Here is a 24,487-nt window from a genome sequence, read left to right as displayed (position 1 = left end):
TTATTGGAACAAGAAGGTTAGCCTGGCCTCTGATTGATACATGGCTAGATTTACCTCGCTGCACCTTCTCTGTGAGTGACTGCAGTGTGACCTAGAGGAATGAGTCCCCTAGACAGGGGAGGAGGCAAATGAATACAAAACAAATCTGGTCTATTTCTTGTTATGATCCACTCCATCTATCTTTTACATCTTTGGCTGGCAGCAGACAGTGCAGAAGGACTGCATGCCATCCACATCTCATGGCTGCTCGGCAGAAGATGGTACAGTACGACTGCTAGCAGTCCGTATCGCCTGCCTGCTCACCATAAGACGGTTCAATAGGACTGACTGCAGGACTAAAGAGAATGACCTGGTCAAGTCACTCCAAATTTAGTCTCTGCGCCCATGTCTGCCCAGGCGCTCCCAGCCGACGTGGCCAGGAGCATCTCGGACATGACGATGACGGCTACCAGTCGTATTGTACTCTCTGCTGCCACAAGGCAAGGGGTTGCTGCTACTGTGTAGCAATGCCGTACCGCGTCTGCCAGCACCCAGGAGACATAGGGTGACGGTTACCTGAGCGGGCTCCATGCTTGCAGTGGTATGGCGTCTGCACAGGTAACTCAGGAAAAAAGGCGCGAAATGATTGTCTGCCCTTGCTTTCATGGAGGGAGGGAGGGAACGGGGGCCTGACGATATGTACCCAGAACCACCCGCGACAATGTTTTAGCCCCATCAGGCATTGGGATCTCAACCCAGAATTCCAATGGGCAGTGGAGACTGCGGGAACTGTGGGATAGCTACCCACAGTGCAACGCTCCGGAAGTCGACTCTAGCCTCGGTACTGTGGAAGCGCTCCGCCGAGTTAATGCATTTAATGCACTTAGAGCATTTTCTGTGGGGACACACACACTCGAATATATAAAACCGATTTCTAAAAAACCGACTTCTATAAATTCGACCTTATTCCGTAATGTAGACATACCCTCACAGTGATTATCTCAGCAGGTCTGACTTTAGCTCAGTAACTGCAGTCCTGTTCTCTCACGGGCAATGACAGGGTTAGCCAGTGACCAGCCAGCTTTCTGTAGTATTTATTCAGACCAAAAGCAGTACAGAGAAAATATAAAGTAAAAACAATAAAAAGTTCATATGCAGGTGTAACTTACCAAGCAATCATCTATGTGCACATGGACACACTGATATTAAAAACGAGGAGTCCGTGTGGGACTGTAGAGACTAACAAATGTATCTGGGCATAAGCTTTCATGGGCTATAACCCACTTCATCAGATGTATGGAGTGAAAAATACAGTAGGCAGGTATAAAAATACAGTAGGCAGGTATACAGTGGTGAGCTGGAGCCGGTTCGCACCGGTTCGCACGAACCGATTGTTAAATTTTGAAGCCAGTTTAGAACCTGTTGTTAAAGGAATGGGGAAGCTCAGGCGGGAAGGACAGGATGTGGGACCGTTCTGTCCATCCCGCCTGAGCTCTCGGCTGGGGAGGCTCCCGTGTGAATTTTTACTGACCCGGCAGCACTCCGAGCCTTCGGTGGCACTTCGGCGGCGGGTCCTTCACTTGCTCCGGGTCTTCGGCAGCAGGTCCTTCAGTGCCTCCAAAGACCCGGAGGGACAGAAGGACATGCCACCGAAGACCTGGAGCGAGTGAAGGAACCAATTCTTGAGCTTCTGGCAGGTCATCACTGGGTATAAATATACAGCATATGAAAAGATGGGAGTTGCCTTACCAAGTGGGGGGTCAGTGCTAATGAGGCCAATTGAATCAGGGTGGATGTGGCCCATTCCCAACAGTTAAGAAGGTGTGAGTATCAACACAGGGAAAATTATTTTTTTTACTGATATTAAAGTACTTCAGGACCTTTCCACAGGTCCTGTCTCTGTTGGCCACAGTTTTATATCAACTCCTGGATTGAGTGTGTCCCTTCTCCCAAATCAGGGCTGTTTCTCTATACAGTTTGCAGTTCTTTGTTTGCCACATCTCTTGAACTAGGTCAATCCAGTATATGCTATTTCCCCAGGGGGAGAAAATTTCACAGACTTGTTGCCTGCATTAAGGATTTACAATAATTATCCCCCCAGTGACTTTAGTTCCGACAGGAAACACCTTTTAACTCACTCATTGAGCCAGCCCATAAAGATACAGATAAAATTATAAAATTGATGCAATAGTCTTTGCATATTCCACACTTCCAAAGCATCACATATGTCACATCTATGAGGTATTGTCACTGCACCACACTGTCATGAAATGATGCATTAATGCCTGGCATAGGCAAAGTGCTGTCATGCTGTGTATGTATAAAGTTTTATGTTGCCATTACACTTCTTTGGTGTGAGATTGTATAATGTCACTGCATTGCATCAGCATGAGGTTACCTGTCATCCTTCTATGGTGGGATGAGGTGTTGATGTGGGTTTAGATGATGTCACTCTGTCACCAGATGAGTACAAGATGGTCCAAATGTAACCATGCTGTGTTGGTATATAATCATACAATGTTATCCTGCGCCATGAGATGATGTGATGTTACCACATTGAGGTGAGGCAGTTGATGTGATATGACTGGGTGGAGGTGATATCACTGGACAGGGTGATCCCCATGATGCCATAGGGGAAGGTGAGGCAATTATTGTGATGTCACTGGGATGGAAGCGAGGCAGTCACTGTGATGTTATGTGATGTGACTGATGTAATGTCATGGGGTGGAAAGGTGATCTGTTAACATGTTGGTTTCAGAGTAACAGCCGTGTTAGTCTGTATTCGCAAAAAGAAAAGGAGTACTTGTGGGACCTTAGAGTTGGTGCCATTTTCAGCACAAATCCAGGTTTTCTCACCCTCCACCCCCCCTGGATTTGTGCTGGAAATGGCCCAACTTGATGATCACTTTAGATAAGCTATTACCAGCAGGACAGTGGGGTGGGAGGAGGTATTGTTTTATGATCTCTGTGTGTATATAAAGTCTGCTGCAGTTTCCAGGGTATGCATCCGATGAAGTGAGCTGTAGCTCACGAAAGCTCATGCTCAAATAAATTGGTTCGTCTCTAAGGTGCCACAAGTCCTCCTTTTCTTTTTGTTAACATGTTGATCTGCTAACTTGTTGATGAGCTGTCACTGAGACAAAGTGATCACCGTGATATCAGGTTGGAGGTGTAGCAATTGCAGTGATGTCACGTGGCAGAGGTGAAGTGATTGATGTGACATCACTGGGGTAAGGCGATCATTGGGATGTCATGGGGTAGAGGTGAGATTATCAATGTGATGTCACTGGGGAGAGGTGATCGCTACGACGTCACAGAGGAGCGACACAAGCATGATGTCACTGGCTGTTACGGGCAATGACACGTTTTGGCCCAGGGGCGGGGGGAGGGTGTCACGAGGTCTGCGGTCATCAGAGCCCGCTGAAGAGGCCCCCTGGCCGACAAGGGCTGCCTAGCGAACTGCGCGTGGCCCGCTGGGCGGGACGGCTCCGGCAGCATCAAACAGCACCGGGGGCGGCCCTCCCGGCGCTGCCTACGTTACCCAGCATGCCCCAGCGCCGAACCCGGAACTGATTCTTTGCTACATCCGGGTCGGGGCCGCCTCGCCTGTCAGGTTGTCGCCCCCTTGCCTGCCGGGTGCTTTCGGTGTCGGGTCAGCCTGGTAGGTGCCCCCTGCCCTGGAGCGCGCCGGGCCCGGGCCCCTGGGGCTCCTCCCGCCGAGGGCTGGGTGCGGGGCGGGGGAGCGGCGGGGCCGTGCCTGGAGCCCCTGGCTCGCTCGGCCGGTGGGGCCACCCCGGCTCATGTCCTTTTCTCTCCCCCGCAGAGCGTGTCCCGAGCGCCCGGCCATGGCGGATACAGCGCAGAACGGGCCCATGCAGGGTGGCGCCGGCGGCGGAGCGGTGGTAAGGAGCGGCCCCGGCGGCCCTGTCCCAGGCGGGCGGACCGTCCCCTCGGTGCTCTGCGCTGGGGTCCGCTCTCCGCCCTGGCGGCGGGGCCCCGCCGGTACCTCGCCGTGAGCAGCTCCTCCCCTTCTCGATTTCTCTCTTGCCCTTTCCCAAGTTTCCCCCTCGCCCCGCAGTGTCGAGCTGAATTCTCCCCCAGATCTGCCCCCATTTGGGGTGTCACTGGTTCTGGTGCCCCAGGGCCCCACAGTGCCCGGCGCTGTACGGACAGACAGAGACACCCTCTCTGTGAGCTGCTGGGCCTATTCCTTAACCACAGTACTTTCCTCTCTTGCACATCCTCCCTCCACCACCATCTTCAGGCAGTTCTATTTCTTGCACTCCCCAGCCGTTGTGCTAATTGTTTCCAGGCTTTCTGTAACCATCATATTCCAATTTTCTAGAATCCCTGAGGCCTCTGCCTGTCAGTGAGGGCTTGTCCCTACTAGGAAACAACTAGGGAGATGTTTTAAATGTGATAGCTAGCATGTTTGAAAATCCTGTGCTAGACAGGGCAAGTTGTAGTTTTGAACATGTGTTCCTTGGTGAAGGTTCAGATTCTCTCCTAGAGTTCACCTTGATCTGCTAACATGTTCAAAACTACAACTTGTGCTGTCCCCGTTAAGGTTATAAAAACATGCCTTATTTCCTGCTGGACAAGCTGTTTAGTCTTGGCTTTGGGTCGACTTCTTTATTACAGTATCCCTTTTCCATCTCATTGTGTTAATGTCCTCTTATAGTTTAAAATTGCCATTCCAGCAACATCACTGACAGGTAAAACTGACCCATATGCACACTACATGTATTACTAAAACTTCATATTGGTGAAAAAGAAAAATGAATATCTAATTTGACCATTTGTTTTAATTGTTCACTTTGTACACTTCAATCAGTTTTGAGAGGAAAAATACATAAGTTTCACTTTCTGGTTCACATGCACTCTGGCACTCTGTTTCAGTTCATGACATTGCAGGGGAATGCCTAAATCTGAATTAACTCTTCATTAAAATGTAATTTGAAATTGAAACAAAAATTCTTATCACAAACCACATTGTAAATGCTTTTTCAAAATCTCTTAATTAAAATACAATGGTACACATCTATTGCAACCATTACATACAAATAAGTGAACAGATCATAAAATAAAGACACCTGTAATTTTTAAATATTCAATAATTATTTCACGGTTAATGGTCCCAGCTCACATCTACATTATCTACACTGTGTACGAAATAAAACAAGTGCATGGAGATGGGAACTAATCTTCAAACTTCTTCACAGGTATTCAGGCCAGATCTTTGCCCCAGGCTTTTCCAACTGGAAGGCTGCTCTAAATGGGGCATTTGGGGTTTCCCCTGATGTATAGGAATCCCTGAGTGGCATAAAATTGGTTTCACATTATCTGTTTACAGCACTTTTGGCACACTGAGCGTGTCTAGGGTGGGAAGGTGTGCGGATAGAGCGCAAGATGGCAATGATCCAGCGATCTCTGCTCAATCAAATGCATCTTAGGAGACTGTTCCTGCTGATGTAATTTAGACCAGCCTCAACTGGTCCCAGAATAGAAAAGTTCTTCCCCTCATTTCTACCTTTAGAGTCCTGGGCCGAGAACCTGGCCCTAGAGATTTCGGTCATAGCCAAGAAAGTGGATGCTTGCATCCATACAGAGACTTGGGAGAGTCAATTGGGCTCAAGAATTAATTTGATCAGAACTTATTGCAAGACTGGCTCTATACTGAGTTACAATATAAGTAGCAAAATAAACTCTCTATAGGCTAATAGCAGCTAATTTGGTCTTGGCATATAAAGGAAGTCTTCTGATAAACTATGCATTACTGAAAATAGGAAAGAATGTCCAGCTTGGCTGTAACTAAATGTTTAGACACCAACTTGTGGGGTTTTGTTTGTTTTTTCTTTTCAATATAGCAATTTCTGATGACTAACAAGTTGGATACAGCAATGTGGCTTTCCCGTTTGTTCACAGTCTACTGTTCAGCTTTATTTGTTCTGCCCCTTCTAGGGTATGTATTGTACTGTTTTCAGTTGTTTGAATGTTACAAAATAACTAAGTTTTATCTTATGCAAGCTTTCAATTTCCCAAAGATTACATAGGTAGTAAAGAAATGAGTGCAGATTGTTTTTAGCTTAAGTTTTAACTTTTACTCACTTCCCCAGAACAGTTTGAGAATTTAAGCTGTTAGATATTTTATTAAAATTATTTTTAACTTCTTTCCTAAAAAAATCTTTAATTTTGTTTCCTTGGAACTGACTAGGAAGACTGCTTTTTTTTCTGTATTCCTATGGAAATAATGTTTTCAGTAGTTCTGTAATGTTGAATGCTATACACATCAGCAATGTTATGTAAACATAACATTTTTTAATTTTTTTAAAACAAATTGATACTAATCATTGTCTTGGCTGTGATAGTAGAAATAGCTTCAAGTATTGTGCAGTTATGATGCAATCCTTAAGGGAGGATGGTTTGTATGGTAACCTCTCCTCTGATAATTTACAGGTTGCATGAAGCAGCTAGCTTTTATCAACGTGCCTTGCTAGCAAATGCACTTACCAGTGCTCTTCGACTACACCAAAGGTTACCACATTTCCAGCTAAGCAGGGCATTCCTGGCCCAAGCTTTGTTGGAGGACAGCTGCCACTACCTTTTGTATTCTCTCATCTTCGTTAATTCTTATCCCGTTACAAGTATCCTTTAAGTACTCTTTCACATATTATTAATTATTATTATTATTACTTTAAACATTACTCCATGTGTGAGGACTGTGACACTTTATTCTCTTCCACAGCAGTCTTCATTGTGATTTGAGAAATGGATTTAAAACTAAAGTGGGGGCTGCTATCCATAGAACATACAGCATAGTTAAGGCTATGATTATGTCATGGAGGTCACAGAAGTCATGAAATCTATGACTTCTGTTGACCTCTATGACATTTTCTGCCCCAGGGCTGGAGCTCCCAGCTGGACCCCCCGCAACTCCCAGTCCCTGCCCCGGTGGGAGAAACCCCTGGGAGTGGTGGGGGGGAACCCCTGCAGTTGCCCAGTGGTGGTGGGGAGCCCCCTAAACTCTTAGCTGCTGGGGCAAAGGGACCCTGCAGGAGCCCAGCTCAGCCCCCCCCCACCCTAGAGCTCCCACTAGTCACAGGTGGTGGGGAACCCCCTGGAGCTCCCTGCTGCTGCGGGCAGCAGGGCCCCCCAGAGCTGCTCTACCCCCAGGACCCTAGAGTTCCCAATCACTGCAGCAGTGGGGGACCCCAGAGCTCCAGTAGCAGTGGGTGCTGAACTCACCTCCCCATTTTGTCAGGGATATTTTTAGTGAAAGTCAGGGACAGGTTTCTTTGAGTTTTTGTTTATTGCCTGTGATCTGTTCCTGACTTTTTTATTAAAAATATCTGTGACAAAAACTTAGCTTTAAGGATAGTCAATATAGTGAATCTCTCCCATGTGGCCCTTACCTGGAGTGACCACTTTTATGGTGAATGTACATTTCTGCTTCCAAGCAATTATTGTTTTTTTTTTTTTGCGGAGACTCAGGAACTATGGCCGTGATACAACAAACTCATTTCATGTAATCCATTGAACAGCCATCGGATGGTAATATCTCTGTCACTACCACTGTGGGCTACATGTGAATTATCTAGGTACCAAATTAAACGATTGATTTGAGCTATTGAGGTTTCTACTTAGATAAGTTTATTTTCACTGTATTAATGAGAATTTTAGAATAGTAGCTTTCAGCTTGATGACAAGCAACAGGAATTTCATGAAATTTCATGATTTCTGTGTGTATATAAAGTCTGCTGCAGTTTCCACGGTAAACATCTGATGAAGTGAGCTGTAGCTCACGAAAGCTCATGCTCAAATAAATTGGTTAGTCTCTAAGGTGCCACAAGTACTCCTTTTCTTTTTGCGAATACAGACTAACACGGCTGTTCCTCTGAAACAGGAATTTAGTAAGTGATTATCTTCCTTCTTCATATTTACCTATTTTATTTATTGTTTCGCTGTACTAAGATGTGCCTGGCAGCAGAGACATCTAACTCTGCCATCTTGAACCAGTAGAAGCTCTGTGTGCTGTGGTGGGGGACTGTGAAGTATAGTATTTTAGTAGGAAGTGTGATGCCATTCTTTGTCTAAAACAGCATTGTAAATCATTCTTTAGGGATTTCATGCTTTCACTGTTGCCAGTTTATGCTGTAGTGGCTCTTAGAGTCAAGTATATACCAGAGTAAACTTTTTTATGGGGAAAAAAAAATTCCTGACCATTAAGTACTATATGTTAGGATTGTGATACTTTGACAGTACAGACTAGCTTTTGAATAACTATCTTTAACACCTTGTTTAATCTGTGTGCACTCTGTCCATCTTCTGTTAACACTTCAGACTCTGAGCAGTCAGTTTACACTAAGATAAGCGCCCTTTCCTTCACTTCAGCGCCAGACACTTGGTCAGTTACACAAAGGACTTTAATTTACAGTTCTGTGACCTTGGCTTCAGAATGAAGTTTTGAATGCACACTGTAACAACAATACCAGAAAGCAGGTCTGGAATGTATTTTGCTCTACTTCAACATTCAAATTGACTTCTAGAGAGTAGAGATGCCAGGCTGTAATAATCTGTCTCAGGTATTAGGAACAAGAGAGCTTTGTGGAATTTAGTTTACGCCCCTTACACCTGTTACATTTCAGTATCTGTTGTAAAGGTTGATCATAAAAAGTGTATTGTCACCACAGCAAGAAACTAGATACCTTCCCAAATTCATTCCATTGACTCATCTCCGGAAGAAAAATGTAAACTCCATTTGCTGACTTTGTCTGGCTGATAACTTTTTTCTGTTACTGTAGTGCCTCGAAGTCTCATTTGAGAGCAGAACCGCATTATGCTAGACAAAGTTTATGATTTATATAGACAAGAAAGGGTGAAAGAAAGGAAGGATTATTATTCCCACTTTGTGGATGGAGAGCCAAGGTATGAGGAGATTAAGTGACTTGCCCAAAATCCTTGATAGAAACAAAACACAGCAAGAAATGTCTGGGTCACCAGTAATACAGCTGTGTGTGATGTCTGTCTCACAGTTAAAACTAGTTCAGTTAAGTCTTTTCAGAACACCACAAAAGAGGCTGCTATCTGATTATGCACCCATCCTCTTTAATATTATTTTTTTCAAAAGGAAACATAGCTATAGAGAGAACTGCTATACATATACATATCTCTGAGTTCTGTACAACTGTTGCTGATTTTGAAAACTTCTTGCTAAGGGTAATGCTATACTTCATGCTATAACTGTATTATATAGATATGCTGGCATGATATTAATCATTCAGAATAAATGTATTGAAATACTTTCTGGCCTATAATTTTCCTTATTGCTTGCTTCAGTGAGTATTTTCCCAGTTCTGCTGTTCTCGTTGCTTCATGCTGCCACATATACAAAGAAGGTTATTGATGTAAGTATGGTGCAATATATTGCTCAGTACTTTTTGTTGTAAAATGGCTTGTACCTAGGAGTTGTAAACACATTTCAAAGGGTTGTGATTATCGTCTTTCTTTATGGCTAGATGGGGGAGTGGTCTTGAAACGCTTTTGTGTTCCAAATGTGGGGTCACAATATGGTAAAGTTGAGAACCCAATCAATTTAATTTTTGCATAATAAATATAGTTGGATGGTCTAACCTCCTGACACACAGACACGTTTCTTAATTTGAGGTGCTCATCTTGCTAGCCAGCTTGCGTTGATTCAATACCAGTACTTTAGAATATGTTAATCCTATTCAAGCTTTGTGCTTTTTTTTTTTCCTCTCTCCAGTTACTATCCATATGGAAGCAAATGACTTCCACATTTGCCTACTATGCAGAAATACTTGAGATAAATGACTCCAACAGATTATGGTGGGTTGCATCTGGACCCACTTCCAGCTGCACTTAGACAAGTGCTGTTTCAGTAGGTGAAACAGCAAAGTGCTTAAAATGAAGTTGGAAAGCAAAACAATATTTAAAGAAGCTGCTTCTCAGCTCCAAATTCTCACAATGTTGTTTTATTTATATAACACACACTTTCTCCTTTGGAATTTTTTTTTTTCAAAAATTAAATTTTCCATATGCTACTGGTGCATGTTTCGTTCTAGTGATCAGAATAAAGCTATTGGCCATCGCTGTGGCATCTGTAACTAAAGTGGAAAAGGCTAAAACTGGATTTTTTCTTTTCCCAAAATCACATCTTTTCTCCATATGTCTTGTGGATAAATCTGGAAAGTGGAAGATGTTAATTGCCTTTCACAGAGGGTGTTAGGATTAATTGTTTGGGAAGTATGTAAATGTGGGGTATTTTTTTTTGCAATGCTTCTCCTTTCTACAAGAACCCTATATTTGAAGTATCCTTTAGAGGATCCTAGAATCTTATTAGTTTTCAAGTAACTAGGCAGGGTCTCAAAAGTTGCTGAAATTAGTATGGCTGACTGTCATTTGAGTGTTTGAGTTAAAACTAGAGCAAGAACAGAACCTGACAACCTAACTGACTCTAACTATTGTTTCCCTTTCTAAAGGCAAGAGGTTTGAATAGTCTGCCTTTTCTGAGAAGTCTTTTAGAGAAACTAAATGCTAACCAACAAAATATTCTGAAATTCATTGCTTGCAATGAAATTTTCCTGATGCCAGCTACAGTTTTTATGCTTCTTAGGTAAGAACTACAGAAAACATTTTCTAATATATTGACTTCCATACTTGAACATTTCCTACCCCAGGCCTCAATCTTGCAGTTAGTTCTACCTGGGTACAGGTGTGGAGCCTGTGTGAAGCTCATTGCAGGATTTGTTCTGTAGCTTGTTTATAGAGACAGATGCGTTTAATTTCTTCTAGATAAACATCTGACAAAGTTAAATTACTTTAATTTCATACATTCTGCTAAATCAAAGTGAATTTTTGCCATTTTATCATTGATCACAGAAATAGACTTTAAATGCATTGTGTTGTGTATGTTTTTGTGTGTTTTGTTTGAATACCAGAAACTGGGATTTGACCGTACATTAATTGATTGGGTAGAGCTGATGAACTTTGGTCAGTGTAATGGAACACATGGCAGTGGTAAGCTAGGTGGGATTTTAGCTTTACAAACAAACAACTGATGCTTTTATTTAAGTAGAGCACTTAAAAGTCTAAATAAGGTTGGGACCTCACTGTGCTAGGAAATGTGGCCAGAAGCAGTCATGGCCCCAGTCTGAAGAATTTGATTGAAGGTCTTGATTTATGATTGAAGGCCTATCTCCTTGCATCTCTGTAGAGCCCTATCAACTTCAGTATAGAGGCTACAAGCCTATCCATTAAAGTTGACGTCAGTGGGGTTCCATGCAGGGAGGTCCTCCATAGGGGTCTATCCACACACAGGTCATTCTGAGACTTGAGCCATAGGCTGTCCCTGCCTTGTCCCAGAACCCTGCCTTGTCGAGCCAGTCTGCTCCAACACAGACTCAGGGTTTGAACCACATGCACCAAAGCTGCAGACTTAACCGAAAACAGCTTAAGAAGTGCTCCTGTGTCTAGCACCCCAACACCCAGTTCCTAATCAGAATCAAACTCCAAATAAATCCATTTTACTCTGTATAAAGCTTATACAGGGTAAACTCATAAATTGTCTGCCCTCTATAACACTGATAGAGAGAGATGTGCAGCTGTTTGCTCCCCCAGGTATTAATTACTTACTCTGGGTTAATTAATAAGCAAAACGTTATATTATTAAGAATAAAAAGTAGGATTTAAGTGGTTCCAAGTAATAGCAGACAGAACAAAGTAAGTTACCAAGCAAAATGAAACAAAACACGCAAGTCAAAGCCCAATACATTAAGAAACTGATTACAGATGAAATCTCACCCTCAGAGATGTTCCAATAAGCTTCTTTCACAGACTGGACTCCTTCCGAGTCTGGGCCCAATCCTCTTCCTCAGTACAGTCCTTGTTCCAGCTCAGGTGGTAGCTAGGGGATTTCTCATGACTGGAACCTCCTTTGTTCTGTTTCACCCCTTTATATAGCTTTGGCACAAAGCGGGAATCTTTTGTGTCTCTGGGTCCGCACCCCTCCTTCTAAATGGAAAAGCCCCAGGTTTTAAATGGATTCCAGTACCAGGTGACATGGTCACATGTCCTGTGAGACTCTCCCAAGCTTTCATTCTTGTGGCCTGACTTACAGGAAGGCTTGCAAGTAAACAGAGCCATTTACAACCAGTTGTCCTAGTTGATGGGAGCCATCAAGATTTCAAACCACCATTAATGGCCCACACTTTGCATAATTACAATAGGACCTCAGAGTTATATTTCATATTTCTAGTTTAGATACAAGAATGATACATTCATACAAATAGGATGACCATACTCAGTAGATTATAAGCTTTGTAATGATACCTTACAAGAGACCTTTTGCATAAGCATATTCCATTTACATTATATTCACACTCATATATCACACTCGCTCCTAAGCAACCAGAGGAGCTCGCGAACAGGAGTGGCTAACGGGAGTTTTGCGAGGGAGTTTACAGCGGGAGTGTGAGCTGGGGCTAGAACTCAACAGTCTTTAAACTTAAAAGCCAAAAACACCCCATTGATATAAACAAAACAACAACAAAGGAACCAGCTGCAGGAGTAAAAGGAGAATGCAGGCAGAAGTCCAGCAACAGAGTGGGTGTTACCCAGTTTATTGCACCCAATGCAGCATATATGATTACCTGTCCTATGGGCAGGTGGCATATGTTTGCATTCTGTGCAAGGAGCTCCTGGCGCTCAGAGACCATGTATGGTCTTTGGAGACCAGAGTGGCTGAACTGGAGGAGCTGAGGGAGACAGAGAGGTACATAGATAAGACTTTCTGGGACACAGTAGAATGGTCCCACCCCTGGTCTGACAGCCTCTGTGCTGTTGAGGAGGATGAAAGTCCCAGAGAAGGAGAGCAGCTAACTGGAGCAGAGGGAAACAATCCCGTAGTTGGGACCCTCCTTCCAGATGATGATGTGGTTTTCTCTCACACTGAGGATACCTCTCTGGGGGAGGGAACTCCAGCTATTAGGAAGAGACAGGTATTATCTTTGAAAACTCGTGGCGAACGGGGAAAGTCCCGGATGACTGGAAAAAGGCTAATGTAGTGCCAATCTTTAAAAAAGGGAAGAAGGAGGATCCTGGGAACTACAGGCCAGTCAGCCTCACTTCAGTCCCCGGAAAAATCATGGAGCAGGTCCTCAAAGAATCAATCCTGAAGCACTTACATGAGAGGAAAGTGATCAGGAACAGTCAGCATGGATTCACCAAGGGAATGTCATGCCTGACTAATCTAATCGCATTCTATGATGAGATTACTGGTTCTGTGGATGAAGGGAAAGCAGTGGATGTATTGTTTCTTGACTTTAGCAAAGCTTTTGACACGGTCTCCCACAGTATTCTTGTCAGTAAGTTAAAGAAGTACAGGCTGGATGAATGCACTATAAGGTGGGTAGAAAGTTGGCTAGATTGTTGGGCTCAACGGGTAGTGATCAATGGCTCCATGTCAAGTGGAGTGCCCCAGGGGTCGGTCCTGGGGCCGGTTTTGTTCAATATCTTCATAAATGATCTGGAGGATGGTGTGGATTGCACTCTCAGCAAATTTGCGGATGATACTAAACTGGGAGGAGTGGTAGATACACTGGAGGGCAGGGATAGGATACAGAGGGACCTAGACAAATTGGAGGATTGGGCCAAAAGAAATCTGATGAGGTTCAATAAGGATAAGTGCAGGGTCCTGCACTTAGGACGGAAGAACCCAATGCACAGCTACAGACTAGGGACCGAATGGCTAGGCAGCAGTTCTGCGGAAAAGGACCTAGAGGTGACAGTGGACGAGAAGCTGGATATGAGTCAGCAGTGTGCCCTTGTTGCCAAGAAGGCCAATGGCATTTTGGGATGTATAAGTAGGGGCATAGCGAGCAGATCGAGGGACGTGATCGTTCCCCTCTATTCGACATTGGTGAGGCCTCATCTGGAGTACTGTGTCCAGTTTTGGGCCCCACACTACAAGAAGGATGTGGATAAATTGGAAAGAGTCCAGCGAAGGGCAACAAAAATGATTAGGGGCCTGGAACACATGACTTATGAGGAGAGGCTGAGGGAACTGGGATTGTTTAGTCTGCGGGAGAGAAGAATGAGGGGGGATTTGATAGCTGCTTTCAACTACCTGAGAGGTGATTCCAGAGAGGATGGTTCTAGACTATTCTCGGTGGTGGAATCTCCTTCCTTAGAAGTTTTTAAGGTCAGGCTTGACAAAGCCCTGGCTGGGATGATTTAATTGGGGACGGGTCCTGCTTTTGAGCAGGGGGTTGGACTAGATGACCTCCTGAGGTCCCTTCCAACCCTGATATTCTATGATTCTATGAGTAATGGGAGATTCAATCATTAGAAACGTAGCTAGCTGGGTTTGTGATGACTGGAAGAACTGCATGGTGACTTGCCTGCCTGGTGCAAAGGTTGCGGATCTCTCGAGATCCAGACAGACTTTTATATGTAGTGCTGGGGAGGAGCTGGTGGTCATGGTACATATAGGTACCAATGACATAGGAAGGATAGGAGAGAGGTCCTGGAGTCCAAATTTAGGCTGCTAGGTAAGAGATTGAAGTCCAGGTCCTCCATGGTAGCATTCTCTGAGATGCTCACAGTTCCACGCGCAGGGCCAGTTAAACAAGCAGAACTGCAGAGTCTCACTGCGTGGATGAGACAATGGTCTAAGGAGGAGGGGTTTAGATTTATTAAGAACTGGGGAAACTTTTGGGAAAGGGGGAGCCTATACAGGAAGGATGGGCTCCATCTAAACCCAATGCTGGCACTTAACATTGAAAAGGTCGTAGAGCAGTTTTTAAACTAAGGCCGGGGAGAAAGCCAACAGGTGGGGAGGATCTATTAATAGAGAATGTCTTTGTCCTAGTGAGGACCAGAGGATGGAAAATGATAAAATACAGGCAGGGTCTGATCAGAAACAGTCAAATAAGAGTCCCATTCAATTACGTTGCGTAATGGCAGACAGCTAAAAGGAGACAAGTTTTTAAAGTGCTTATATACCAACGCTAGAAGTCTAAATAATGTGTGAACTGTAGTGCCTCATATTAAATGAGGATATTGATATAACAGGCATCACAGAAACTTGGTGGAATGAGGATAATCAATGGGATACAGTAATACCAAGGTACAAAATATATCGGAAGGACAGAACAGGTTGTGCTGGTGGGGGAGTGGCATTATATGTGGAAAAAAAGCGTAGAATCAAATGAAGTAAAAATCATAAATGAATCAAACTACCATAGAATCTCTATTGATAGAAATTCCATGCTCTAATAAGAATATAGCGGTAGGGATATATTACCGGCCACCTGACCAGGATGGTGATAGTGACTGTGAAATGCTCAGGGAGATTAGAGAGGCTATTAAAATAAAAAACCCAATAATAATAATGCGGGATTTCAGTTATCCCCATATTTACTGGCTACATGTCACCTCAGGATGGGATGCAGAGATAAAGTTTCTTGACACCTTAAATGACTGCTTCTTGGAGTAGCTGGTCCTGGAACCCACCAGAGGAGAGGGAATTCTTGATTTAGTCCTAAGTGGAGCACGGGATCTGGTCCAAGAGGTGCATATAGCTGGACTGCTTGGTAATAGTGACCATAATTTAATTAAATTTAATATCTCGGTGGCAGGAAAACCACAGTGCCCCAACACTGTAGCATTTAATTTCAGAAAGGGGAACTATACAAAAATGAGGAGGATAGTTACCCAGAAATGAAAGGGTACAGTGCCAAAAGTGAAATCTCTACAAGCTGCATGGAAATATTTTAAAGACACCATAATCGAGACTCAACTTAAATGTATACCCCAAATTAAAAAACATAGTAAGAGAACCAAAGAAGAGCCACTGTGGCTAAACAACAAAGTAAAAGAAGTAGTGAGAGGCAAAAAGGCATCCTTTAAAAAGTGGAAGTTAAATGCTGGTGAGGAAAATAGAAAGGAGCATAAACACTGGCAAATAAAGTGTAAAAATACAATTAGGAAGGCCAAAAAAGAATTTGAGGAACAGTTAGCCAAACATTCAAAAAGTAACAGCAATTTTTTTTAAAGTACATTAGAAGCAGGAACCCTGCTAAACAACCAGTGGGGCCACTGGATGATCAAGGTGCTAAAGGAGCACTCAAGGACAATACAGCCATTGCGGAGAAACTAAATGAATTCTTTGCATCGGTCTTCACAGCTGAGGATGTGAGGGAGATTCTCAAACCTGAGCCATTTTTTTAGGTGACAGATCTGAGGAACTGTCCCAGATGGAGGTGTCATTAGAGGAGGTTTTGGAACAAATTGATAAATTAAACAGCAATAAGTCACCAGGACCAGATGGTATTCACCCAAGAGTTCTGGAGGAACTCAAATGTGAAATTGCAGAACTATTAACTGTAGTCTGTAACCTATCATTTAAATCAGCGTCTGTACCAGATGACTGGAGGATAGCTCATGTGATGTCAGTTTTTAAAAAGGGTTCCAGAGGTGATCACAGCAATTACAGGCGTGTAGGCCAAACTTCAATGCCGGGCAAACTGATTGAAACTATAATAAAAATAAATATTGTCAGACATATAGATGAGCATAATTTGTTGAGGAGGAGTCAACATGGTTTTAGTAAAGGGAAATCATGACTCACCAATTTACTAGAATTCTTTGAGGGGGTTAGCAAGCTTGTGGACCAAAGGGATCCAGTGGATATAGTGTACGTAGATTTTCAGAAAGCCTTTGACAAGGTCCCTCACCAAAGTGTCTTATGCAAAGTAAGCTGCCACAGGATAAGAGGGAAGGTGCTCTCATGATTTGGTAACTGGTTAAAAGATAGGAAACAAAGGGTAGGTATAAATGGTCGGTTTTCAGAATGGAGAGAGGTAAATAGTGGTGTCCCCCAAGGGTCTGTTCTGGGACTAGTCCTATTCAACATATTCATAAATGATCTGTAAAAAGGGGTAAACAGTGAGGTGGCAAAATTTGAAGACGATACAAAATTACTAAAGATAGTTAAGACGCAGGCAGACTGCAAAGAGCTACAAAAGGATCTCTCAAAACTGGGTGACTGGGCAACAAAATGGCAAATGAAATTTAATGTTGATAAATGCAAAGTAATGCACATTGGAAAGCATAATCCCAACTATATGTATAAAATGATGGGGTCTAAATTAGCTGTTACCACTCAAGAAAGAGATCTTGGAGCCATTGTGGATAGTTCTCTGAAAACATCCACTCAATGTGCAGTGGCAGTTAAAAAGAATAGATAAGACAGAAAATATGTTGCCTTTCTATAAATCCATGGTACGCCCACATCTTGAATACTTTGTGCAGATGTGGTCGTCCCATCTCAAAAGAGATATATTGGAAAAGGTTCAGGTTCAGAAAAGGGCTACAAAAATGATTAGGGGTATGGAACAACTTCCGTATGAGAAGAGATTAATAAGACTGGGTCTTTTCAGCTTGGAAAAGAGATAGCTAAGGGAAGATATGATTGAGGTCTACAAAAACATGACTGGTGTAGAGAAAGTAGATAAGGAAGTGTGGTTTACTACTTCTCATAACAAGAACTAGGGGTCACCAAATGAAATTAGTAGGCAGCAGGTTTAAAACAAAAGGAAGTATTTCTTCACACAACACACAGTCAACCTGTGGAACTCCTTGCTGGAGGATGTTGTGAAGGTCAAGACCATAACAGGGTTCAAAAAAGAACTAGATAAATTCACGGAGGATAGGTCCATCAATGGCTATTAGCCAGGATGGACAGGAATGGTGTCCCAAGCCTCTGTTTGCCAGAAGCTGGGAATGAGTGACGGGGGATGGATAACTTGATGATTACCTGTTCTGTTCATTCCCTCTGGGGCACCTGGCACTGGCCTCTGTTGGAAGACAGGATACTGGGCTAGATGGACCTTTGGTCTGATCCAGTAGGGATGTTCTTATGTTCTTATTAGCATATTTTTATAAAATCATAATGAAGTGCAACATCACAACCTTAATCAGTGCATAGCATGTGGGTGCACAATGTTGGGCAATGAATTCTAACAAGTGACTAAATCAAGAGTCCAATAAATTCTTCAGTCAGCAAATTTACTATCTAAAGTTGTCACAAGATACAAGGCAGATGCACCAAGACCAAGTAAATCTTTGTTTGTATTTTTTAAACAAAACCCCAAATCAATCTCTGCATAGTTTCATGATCTTTAAAGGCTTGATTAGGATGTGAAATATTTATAGGATTGTGTAGCTAAGCAGGTAGAAGTTAAAAGCTAGCACTTCAGCATCCATTCTATGCCTCTCCTATTTTACTACTGGAGGGCAACATAGTCTCTGAGCAACCGTATACTTTTTTTTTTTTTTTTTGGCAGCACGCTTAGCTTTGGTGAAATGTGACTAAATTTCTCATAGATATCAAATCAATGACTCTGCCTCAGTCTGTACACAGAAAATGCATTTTCCATTCATCACCAGGTTCTAGCAGAAAGAGGGGGATCTTCATGAACATTTCTTAGTACACAGGTGGAAAATCTGGAAGGATTTCTTCCAACCCATTCTTCATGTACATATAACTTAGATTTTTGTTGTTCCTCTGGCTACATCAACCAGCCAGTTTGAGGAATTACCTCTTAAAAATGAGATTTAAATCTTTAGGAAGGGCATAGTGGACTTTCTGAGATGTCCTCTGAAGAATTGTATCTAGCAAGTCTCATTCCTCATTTTGACAGGCTGAGCACACTTATGAAGTCAAATGAGAACTCATGCCTACCTTTAGTGTGGCAAATGGTCTGAGTAGATCCTTTTACACTGTGTGTTCCTTGATGCTTTGTGAGCCAAAGAATGACCTATTAAAGAGCTCTGTTCTATAAAATGTACAGGAAAATTAGCTATACTACCGTTTTGGTGGTGGTGGTTTTTTTAAGGATAGCTACCTCTGAAGATTACTATTACTCAAAATATTATGCCGTAGTTGTAGAAAGTTAGACTTAAATTCAAGAGGGGAATGTGGCTTGTGCTGGAGAAAACATATCTTAGGTGAGCTGATCCTGGTGTAGACCATAATGAGCCTATCTAGCTGTTACGCAAAAAGGAAGGGAATGTGCTTAATGTAGCTTTTCTTGGACATGGTGCAGAGATATGCAGTTGCTGTCTTTAGTCACAGTCATACAACATAGTGTTTGTCTAACTGATTAGGAAACCCTATTTTCAGATGCTGAAATTATTTTAAAAATCATTTGAGATCTGGTCTAAAAGTAACATTTTAAAACATCTCATCTCCTTTTGGACTTCTTAAAACCAGTATAAAGCACACGGACGCGCCTTGGTTTTTTTAAATGCATGTTTTTTCCCCCACTGCAGCTCAATTTATTTTACACTTCAAATTTCCATAGTTCATGGGATAAAGATGCCTTTCAAATATTTAAAGAAATCCAGTTTACTGAAAAATAGTCTTGCATATAGTTTATTATTTTCAGAGCTCTTAATGCAGAGATGGCAAACTTTTTGGCCCTAGGGCCACATCGGGTACAGAAATTGTATGGAGGGCTGGGTAGGGAAGGCTGGGGGAGGCTATACCTCCCTAAACAGCAAGGCGTGGCCTGGCCCCCGCCCCCATCCAACCCCCCCCGCTCCCTGACTGCCCCCTGGGACTCCCGCATCCTATCCAAATACCCCTGCTCTGCCCCCTGACCATCCCCCCAGGACTCCCGTCCCCTATCCAATCCCCCGTACTCACCATCCTCGGGACCCCCCGCCCCTATCCAATCTCCCATGCTCACCACCTCCTGACTGCTCCTTGGGCCCCCCATCCAACCCTCCCTGCTCTCCTTGCCCCAAGTTATCTGTGGGATGGGGAAAAAGGGGGCTCAGTCCTTTCCCTGTGCATTTCCCCTGCTCATTTTGGCTGCTCCCTGTCTGGGCTTGGCTGCTGGGGACTGAGCCAAGCATGCTGGAGGTGGAGGAGGGCCCTGGCTTGCTCTGCCCCAGTCTCTGGCAGCAGGGCCACCCCCCTGCTCCCTGCCCCCAACCATGCCATCCTGGAGTACCAGGTTTGGCAGCGCTATAGCTGTGCCATCCGGCCGGAGCTGCAGCCACACTGCCCAGGTGCTGGGGGAACTGTGACTGCGAGGGAGGGAGGGGAGCAGAAAAGGAGGGGCCAGGGGCTAGCCTCTACCCTGCTCACCGCACTGCTGGGGAGTTGGGCTGGCTCCTCTGCAAGACTGTGCTGACCCTATTCCCTGTCAGGAGCTCGGGGGCCAGAGGGAAGGGTCCTGCGGGCTGGATGTAGTTTGCCCCCCTCTGTCTTAATGTAACAATATATGAGCAAGCTTTCACAAATCAGATTGCATTGATATTAAGCTACACATGTGGTAGATTGTATTTTCCATCCACTGAAATTAAATCAGGATGCCGCATTTCTTACCACTAAATAAAACCCTGGGGGTATGTCTACAGAGCAATAAAACACCCATGGCTGGCCTGGGCCTGTAAAGTTGCTCTGTAATCGTCTGGGCTTTGCCATCTACACAGCAGCTTTGCAGCCTGAGCCACACGAGCCCAAGTCCACTGATGTGGGCCAGCTGTTAGTGTTTTATTGCAGTGTAAAAATGTGTGAAATACTATAGCAAAGAATTTAATGATGAACAAGTTCATGCAAAGTTTGTAAAATGTAGTAAACTTGTGTTGTCCCAGAATAACCACTGCCAAACCCCATTAGGTACATGTAGTATCTTGTATATAGAATTGACTTTTAAGCCTTAGTATGCATTTTGACAGCGTGCAGGGGTGTTGTGAAGAATAGCGTCTGTGGAAAGGACTCAAAATGCCATGCTTAGTGTCTCAAGCAATTTCCATAATCGGACATGCAAATCAAGTATTTATGCATGTACCTGGCCAGTTGAATACCAGTTTGCAAGCACATACATGGAATTTCCTGTTCAAACTAGATAGGCATTTGCATTCACTTCTGTGTTTGTCACATCTTGAAAATTGGGCATATAAAGCACTTATTTATAAATGCTAATTTTAATGTGAGAACAGTAATGCTGCGTTTCCTTTGTTGTGTTTTTAAAATTTCAATTATGGGGTAGCATGCAGTTGTTGCTTTTTATTTTATAATTTTCAGCCTTAGTGGATATGAATATGAATAAGATATCTTATTGCTTTTTGTTGTCAAATCTGGATTCTCAAACGAATGTGATCATCTGACTATCCTCAAAATATAAAATATATGGAGTTTCCTTATTTCTCATTGCAAAACATATTGAGCTTGATGACAAAACTCAGAACAATTTTTTCCTTTCCTTTCAGTGGCCAGGGGAGTTTGCTTCAGCCTTTCATTTACTATAGATTTCTTACGTTGCGTTATTCCTCCCGTAGAAATCCATACTGCCGGTAAGCATTACGTTGATTTGAGAATTAATTAATGTATTAAAACTTCTGCACAGTAGTATGCTAAAATGTTACATGCTAGAAATGTAATTCATATGTAAATGGGCTAAAAAAACCAACCCCTAATTCAAAATTACATTTTCCAAACAGCACCATAAATGGGAGGTTGCTCTTCTCCTTCACTAAATTGTAGTTGTACAAGTAATATACTGTGAAAAGTTTTCCCATGGCCGTTTTTAGATAAGCTTTTTGTGAAGGGAAGCTCCTCAGTTCCAGGATGGGTTTTGTGACCACAGACTAGTTTAAAAACCAAAACCTCAAAAGTACAGTATACGACAAGAAATCAATCATTCCATTTTGCAATTGATGTCTTTCAGCAGAAATCCAGGAAAGCATTTCAATCCTTGATATCTTAAAAAATCCTTTAAAACAGTGCAGCATTATATTTGATTCATCTGCTTAATTGTATGTGCCCTGAAGAAATGAACTGGGATTTCCCTGGTACTTATAGGATCTTCTGAGTTGTTTCTGTTGTGAGAGTGTTGCCATGCAGTTTTTCTTCCTGGAGGAGGGGAAAGAGGTTCTAGAACGTGGGCTTGTCTCTTTCTTTCTTGGTATCTCTTTGCTCTGTTGTTTGCACCTTCTACACCACCACCACCTCTCTCCCCTTGCAAAAAACTATCCCCTTTCTTTCATGGTGCTCCCCCTTTTTGTCTGAGGCTGCCTTTTAAGTTTGAAGTAGCTTGCAAAAGCTATTTTAAAAACCTGAAGAATTTCAGGGGCAAAAATTCTCAGGTCCACACTGAACATTTCTCTCTCACATAAAATTATTACACTAAGTTGTCCTCAGATGCTTTCTAGCTACTTTTGGGATCGAATATGAGAATCTTGAATAATTGAATTGAAGAGTGCTTTGAGATTTAATAACTGCTGATCAACACAGCTGTGATGTAAATATATTTCTGAATTGTTTTATTATTTTCAGGACTCTTTTCACAGAGCTGAGGATCGTTGTTGAACACCTAATAATGAAGCCTTCATGCCCACTTTTTGTAAGAAGACTGTGCCTCAGTAGCATTTCCTTTATAAGCAGACTGGCACCAACAGTTGCATAATTAACTTTCAGAAACGTGTGTGTATGTGTATATTGTGGACATTATGAGCAGCTGGCATTTCTGCTAATGGTTATAAATTCCAGTTTTTACACTGATCTCACTCTAGTTTATATAAAATTCTCTATACACTTCCCTCTGAGATATTCAGTGCATTGTCTCGCAAGTAAGTCCTAAGTTTCCAAGAAAATATTACTATGCTGTATTGCTAATTGGTGGAAGTATGTGTTTGCTCTTAACCGAAATTATTTTAAGGAAAAAATACCCAGTTATACAGAATGTTAAACAAACAGAAAATCAAATGGTTAACAGAATTTTCTCCTGTTTTCCCCATAAAATAGACCTACTGAAAGCAGAGATATATTTAAGAATTTTAGTCAACCCTAGCTGCATGCATAGCTACTATAAGATGTTACCACAGCATAACTTGTAGTCTGTTATGGATAGCAATTGGCATACGGACATACGCAGTACGTTTTGAACAGTATTCTTTTCCATACTCCAAATATACCCAGTACACTTAATTTGTTTAAATTCACGTAGTCCGCTCATGAATGCAAACATGGCCCATTTAGGAGGTAATCAAACGGATTAAAAATCTCATGAACTGTGGTGATTGATGTGACAGTTTTCTGGGAGAGAGTCTTTTTTAATGTCATTTAAAAGTGAACATGTCAATAGATCACCTAATGCCCTCATACTTCCACATCCTGCATTTGGGAGAATTCTTAAAGATCTGACCATATAAAACTCTCTGAACAGTGAGCTTGTGTTTCTATGTGATGAATGTCTTTGTCACTATAGTGCATTCACTGACCAGTGGGCTTCTGTATAAAATGAAGATGCAATGTTTAAACTCCTACCCACCTCAAGTCATTGTGTAATGTAATAGTGCAAAAAATTATCATTGCAAATGCAAGTGCTCTTGTTTCTAAATAAGGTGAGCCTGTAGCAATTCAGGCATCACTGCTTTGTAGAAAATATAGGTTAATCTGTAGCTAGTCCTATATGAACTCTTTTTCCCAGTTTCTAAGAACCTCACTGAGATGGAGAATTTATGTAAAGGATTGCACCTGGTCAGACATCTATTGAAACAAATTACTGTAGAGAAAATTTGGCATAAATCACTCTGTTCCTACAATAACACTACTAAATATCTTTGCTTCAGAAATGCATGTGAAATGGAGTGCTGATTACACATTCACCCAGCATACCTCCTTGTTGTAAAGGTATTCTTTTACCAGGAATTACATTTGTCTGAATTTAGCCTGTTTCCTTAAAATTTAGGTCAGATGTTTGGGGGAGTAGGCACAGTATACAATTGATACTTTAGTTGCACAGAAGTTAAATTTTATTCATTGAGCTTCTCCTTTATAATTCAATGTCCTTTACTATTGCATGATCAGATCAGACCTTCTACTAAATATTTGGAAAACTCTTGCTCCTTAAGTCAAAATATTTCCTTGTAATTATCTAGTTTCCTTAGGTATGTTGCAGATGTAGTTTAGACTTGTCAGTCATTTGTTTCTGTCAGGAGTCATGCATTGTACATTTTTGCTCAACCTCCAGGTACTGACAAAAATGATGTGAATAATTTTACTTGATTGCTCTGACCTTGGCTTTTTGAGTATAATTAGCTATTTATGGAACTATTACACACTGTGCAGAAGCAACTGCATGCTATACTCTGGTACAGCTGATGAGACTTGCAACCAGCCTCAATATCTATGTATCCTGTGATCTGAGTGTTTTTATAAAAACTAAAATTTCTACAGCAATAAAATGAATGTTAAAAAATAGTTTGCTGGTAGATGGCTTTCTAGTTTATTTCCTCTGTGTAAAGTAACTGCAATATTCTGAGACGAGTCCTGAAGTTGAGCAGAGTGTGCAATTTTTTGTGTGCATGCTTTTCTCTATGTATTCCCATTGCTGCACTTGACTCTAATCTAAATGGTACACAGATCAGAGTCCTGACACATCCTTACATCCACCTTTATTTTGGAACCACCTTT

At 42.4% G+C, this 24,487-nt stretch overlaps 1 protein-coding gene across 1 annotated transcript; it reads left to right on the top strand.

The window, feature by feature from the left end:
* Positions 1-3,447: 3,447 nt before the first annotated feature.
* On the top strand, positions 3,448-24,274 carry TMEM33 (transmembrane protein 33). Its single transcript, XM_073342160.2, has 8 exons — positions 3,448-3,640; positions 3,803-3,881; positions 5,847-5,941; positions 6,436-6,623; positions 9,316-9,383; positions 10,479-10,612; positions 21,283-21,366; positions 22,349-24,274. Exons 2-8 carry the CDS (start codon positions 3,825-3,827, stop codon positions 22,476-22,478), a joined length of 756 nt encoding a protein of 251 aa, XP_073198261.1. The 5' UTR covers positions 3,448-3,640; positions 3,803-3,824; the 3' UTR covers positions 22,479-24,274.
* Positions 24,275-24,487: the final 213 nt, after the last annotated feature.

The sequence above is a fragment of the Lepidochelys kempii genome, chromosome 4 (assembly GCF_965140285.1).
Source record: "Lepidochelys kempii isolate rLepKem1 chromosome 4, rLepKem1.hap1, whole genome shotgun sequence".
NCBI classification, from domain to species: Eukaryota; Metazoa; Chordata; order Testudines; family Cheloniidae; genus Lepidochelys; species Lepidochelys kempii.
The sequence above is the reverse complement of the archived record's forward strand: the minus strand, read 5'-3'. Positions and strand labels throughout refer to the sequence as shown.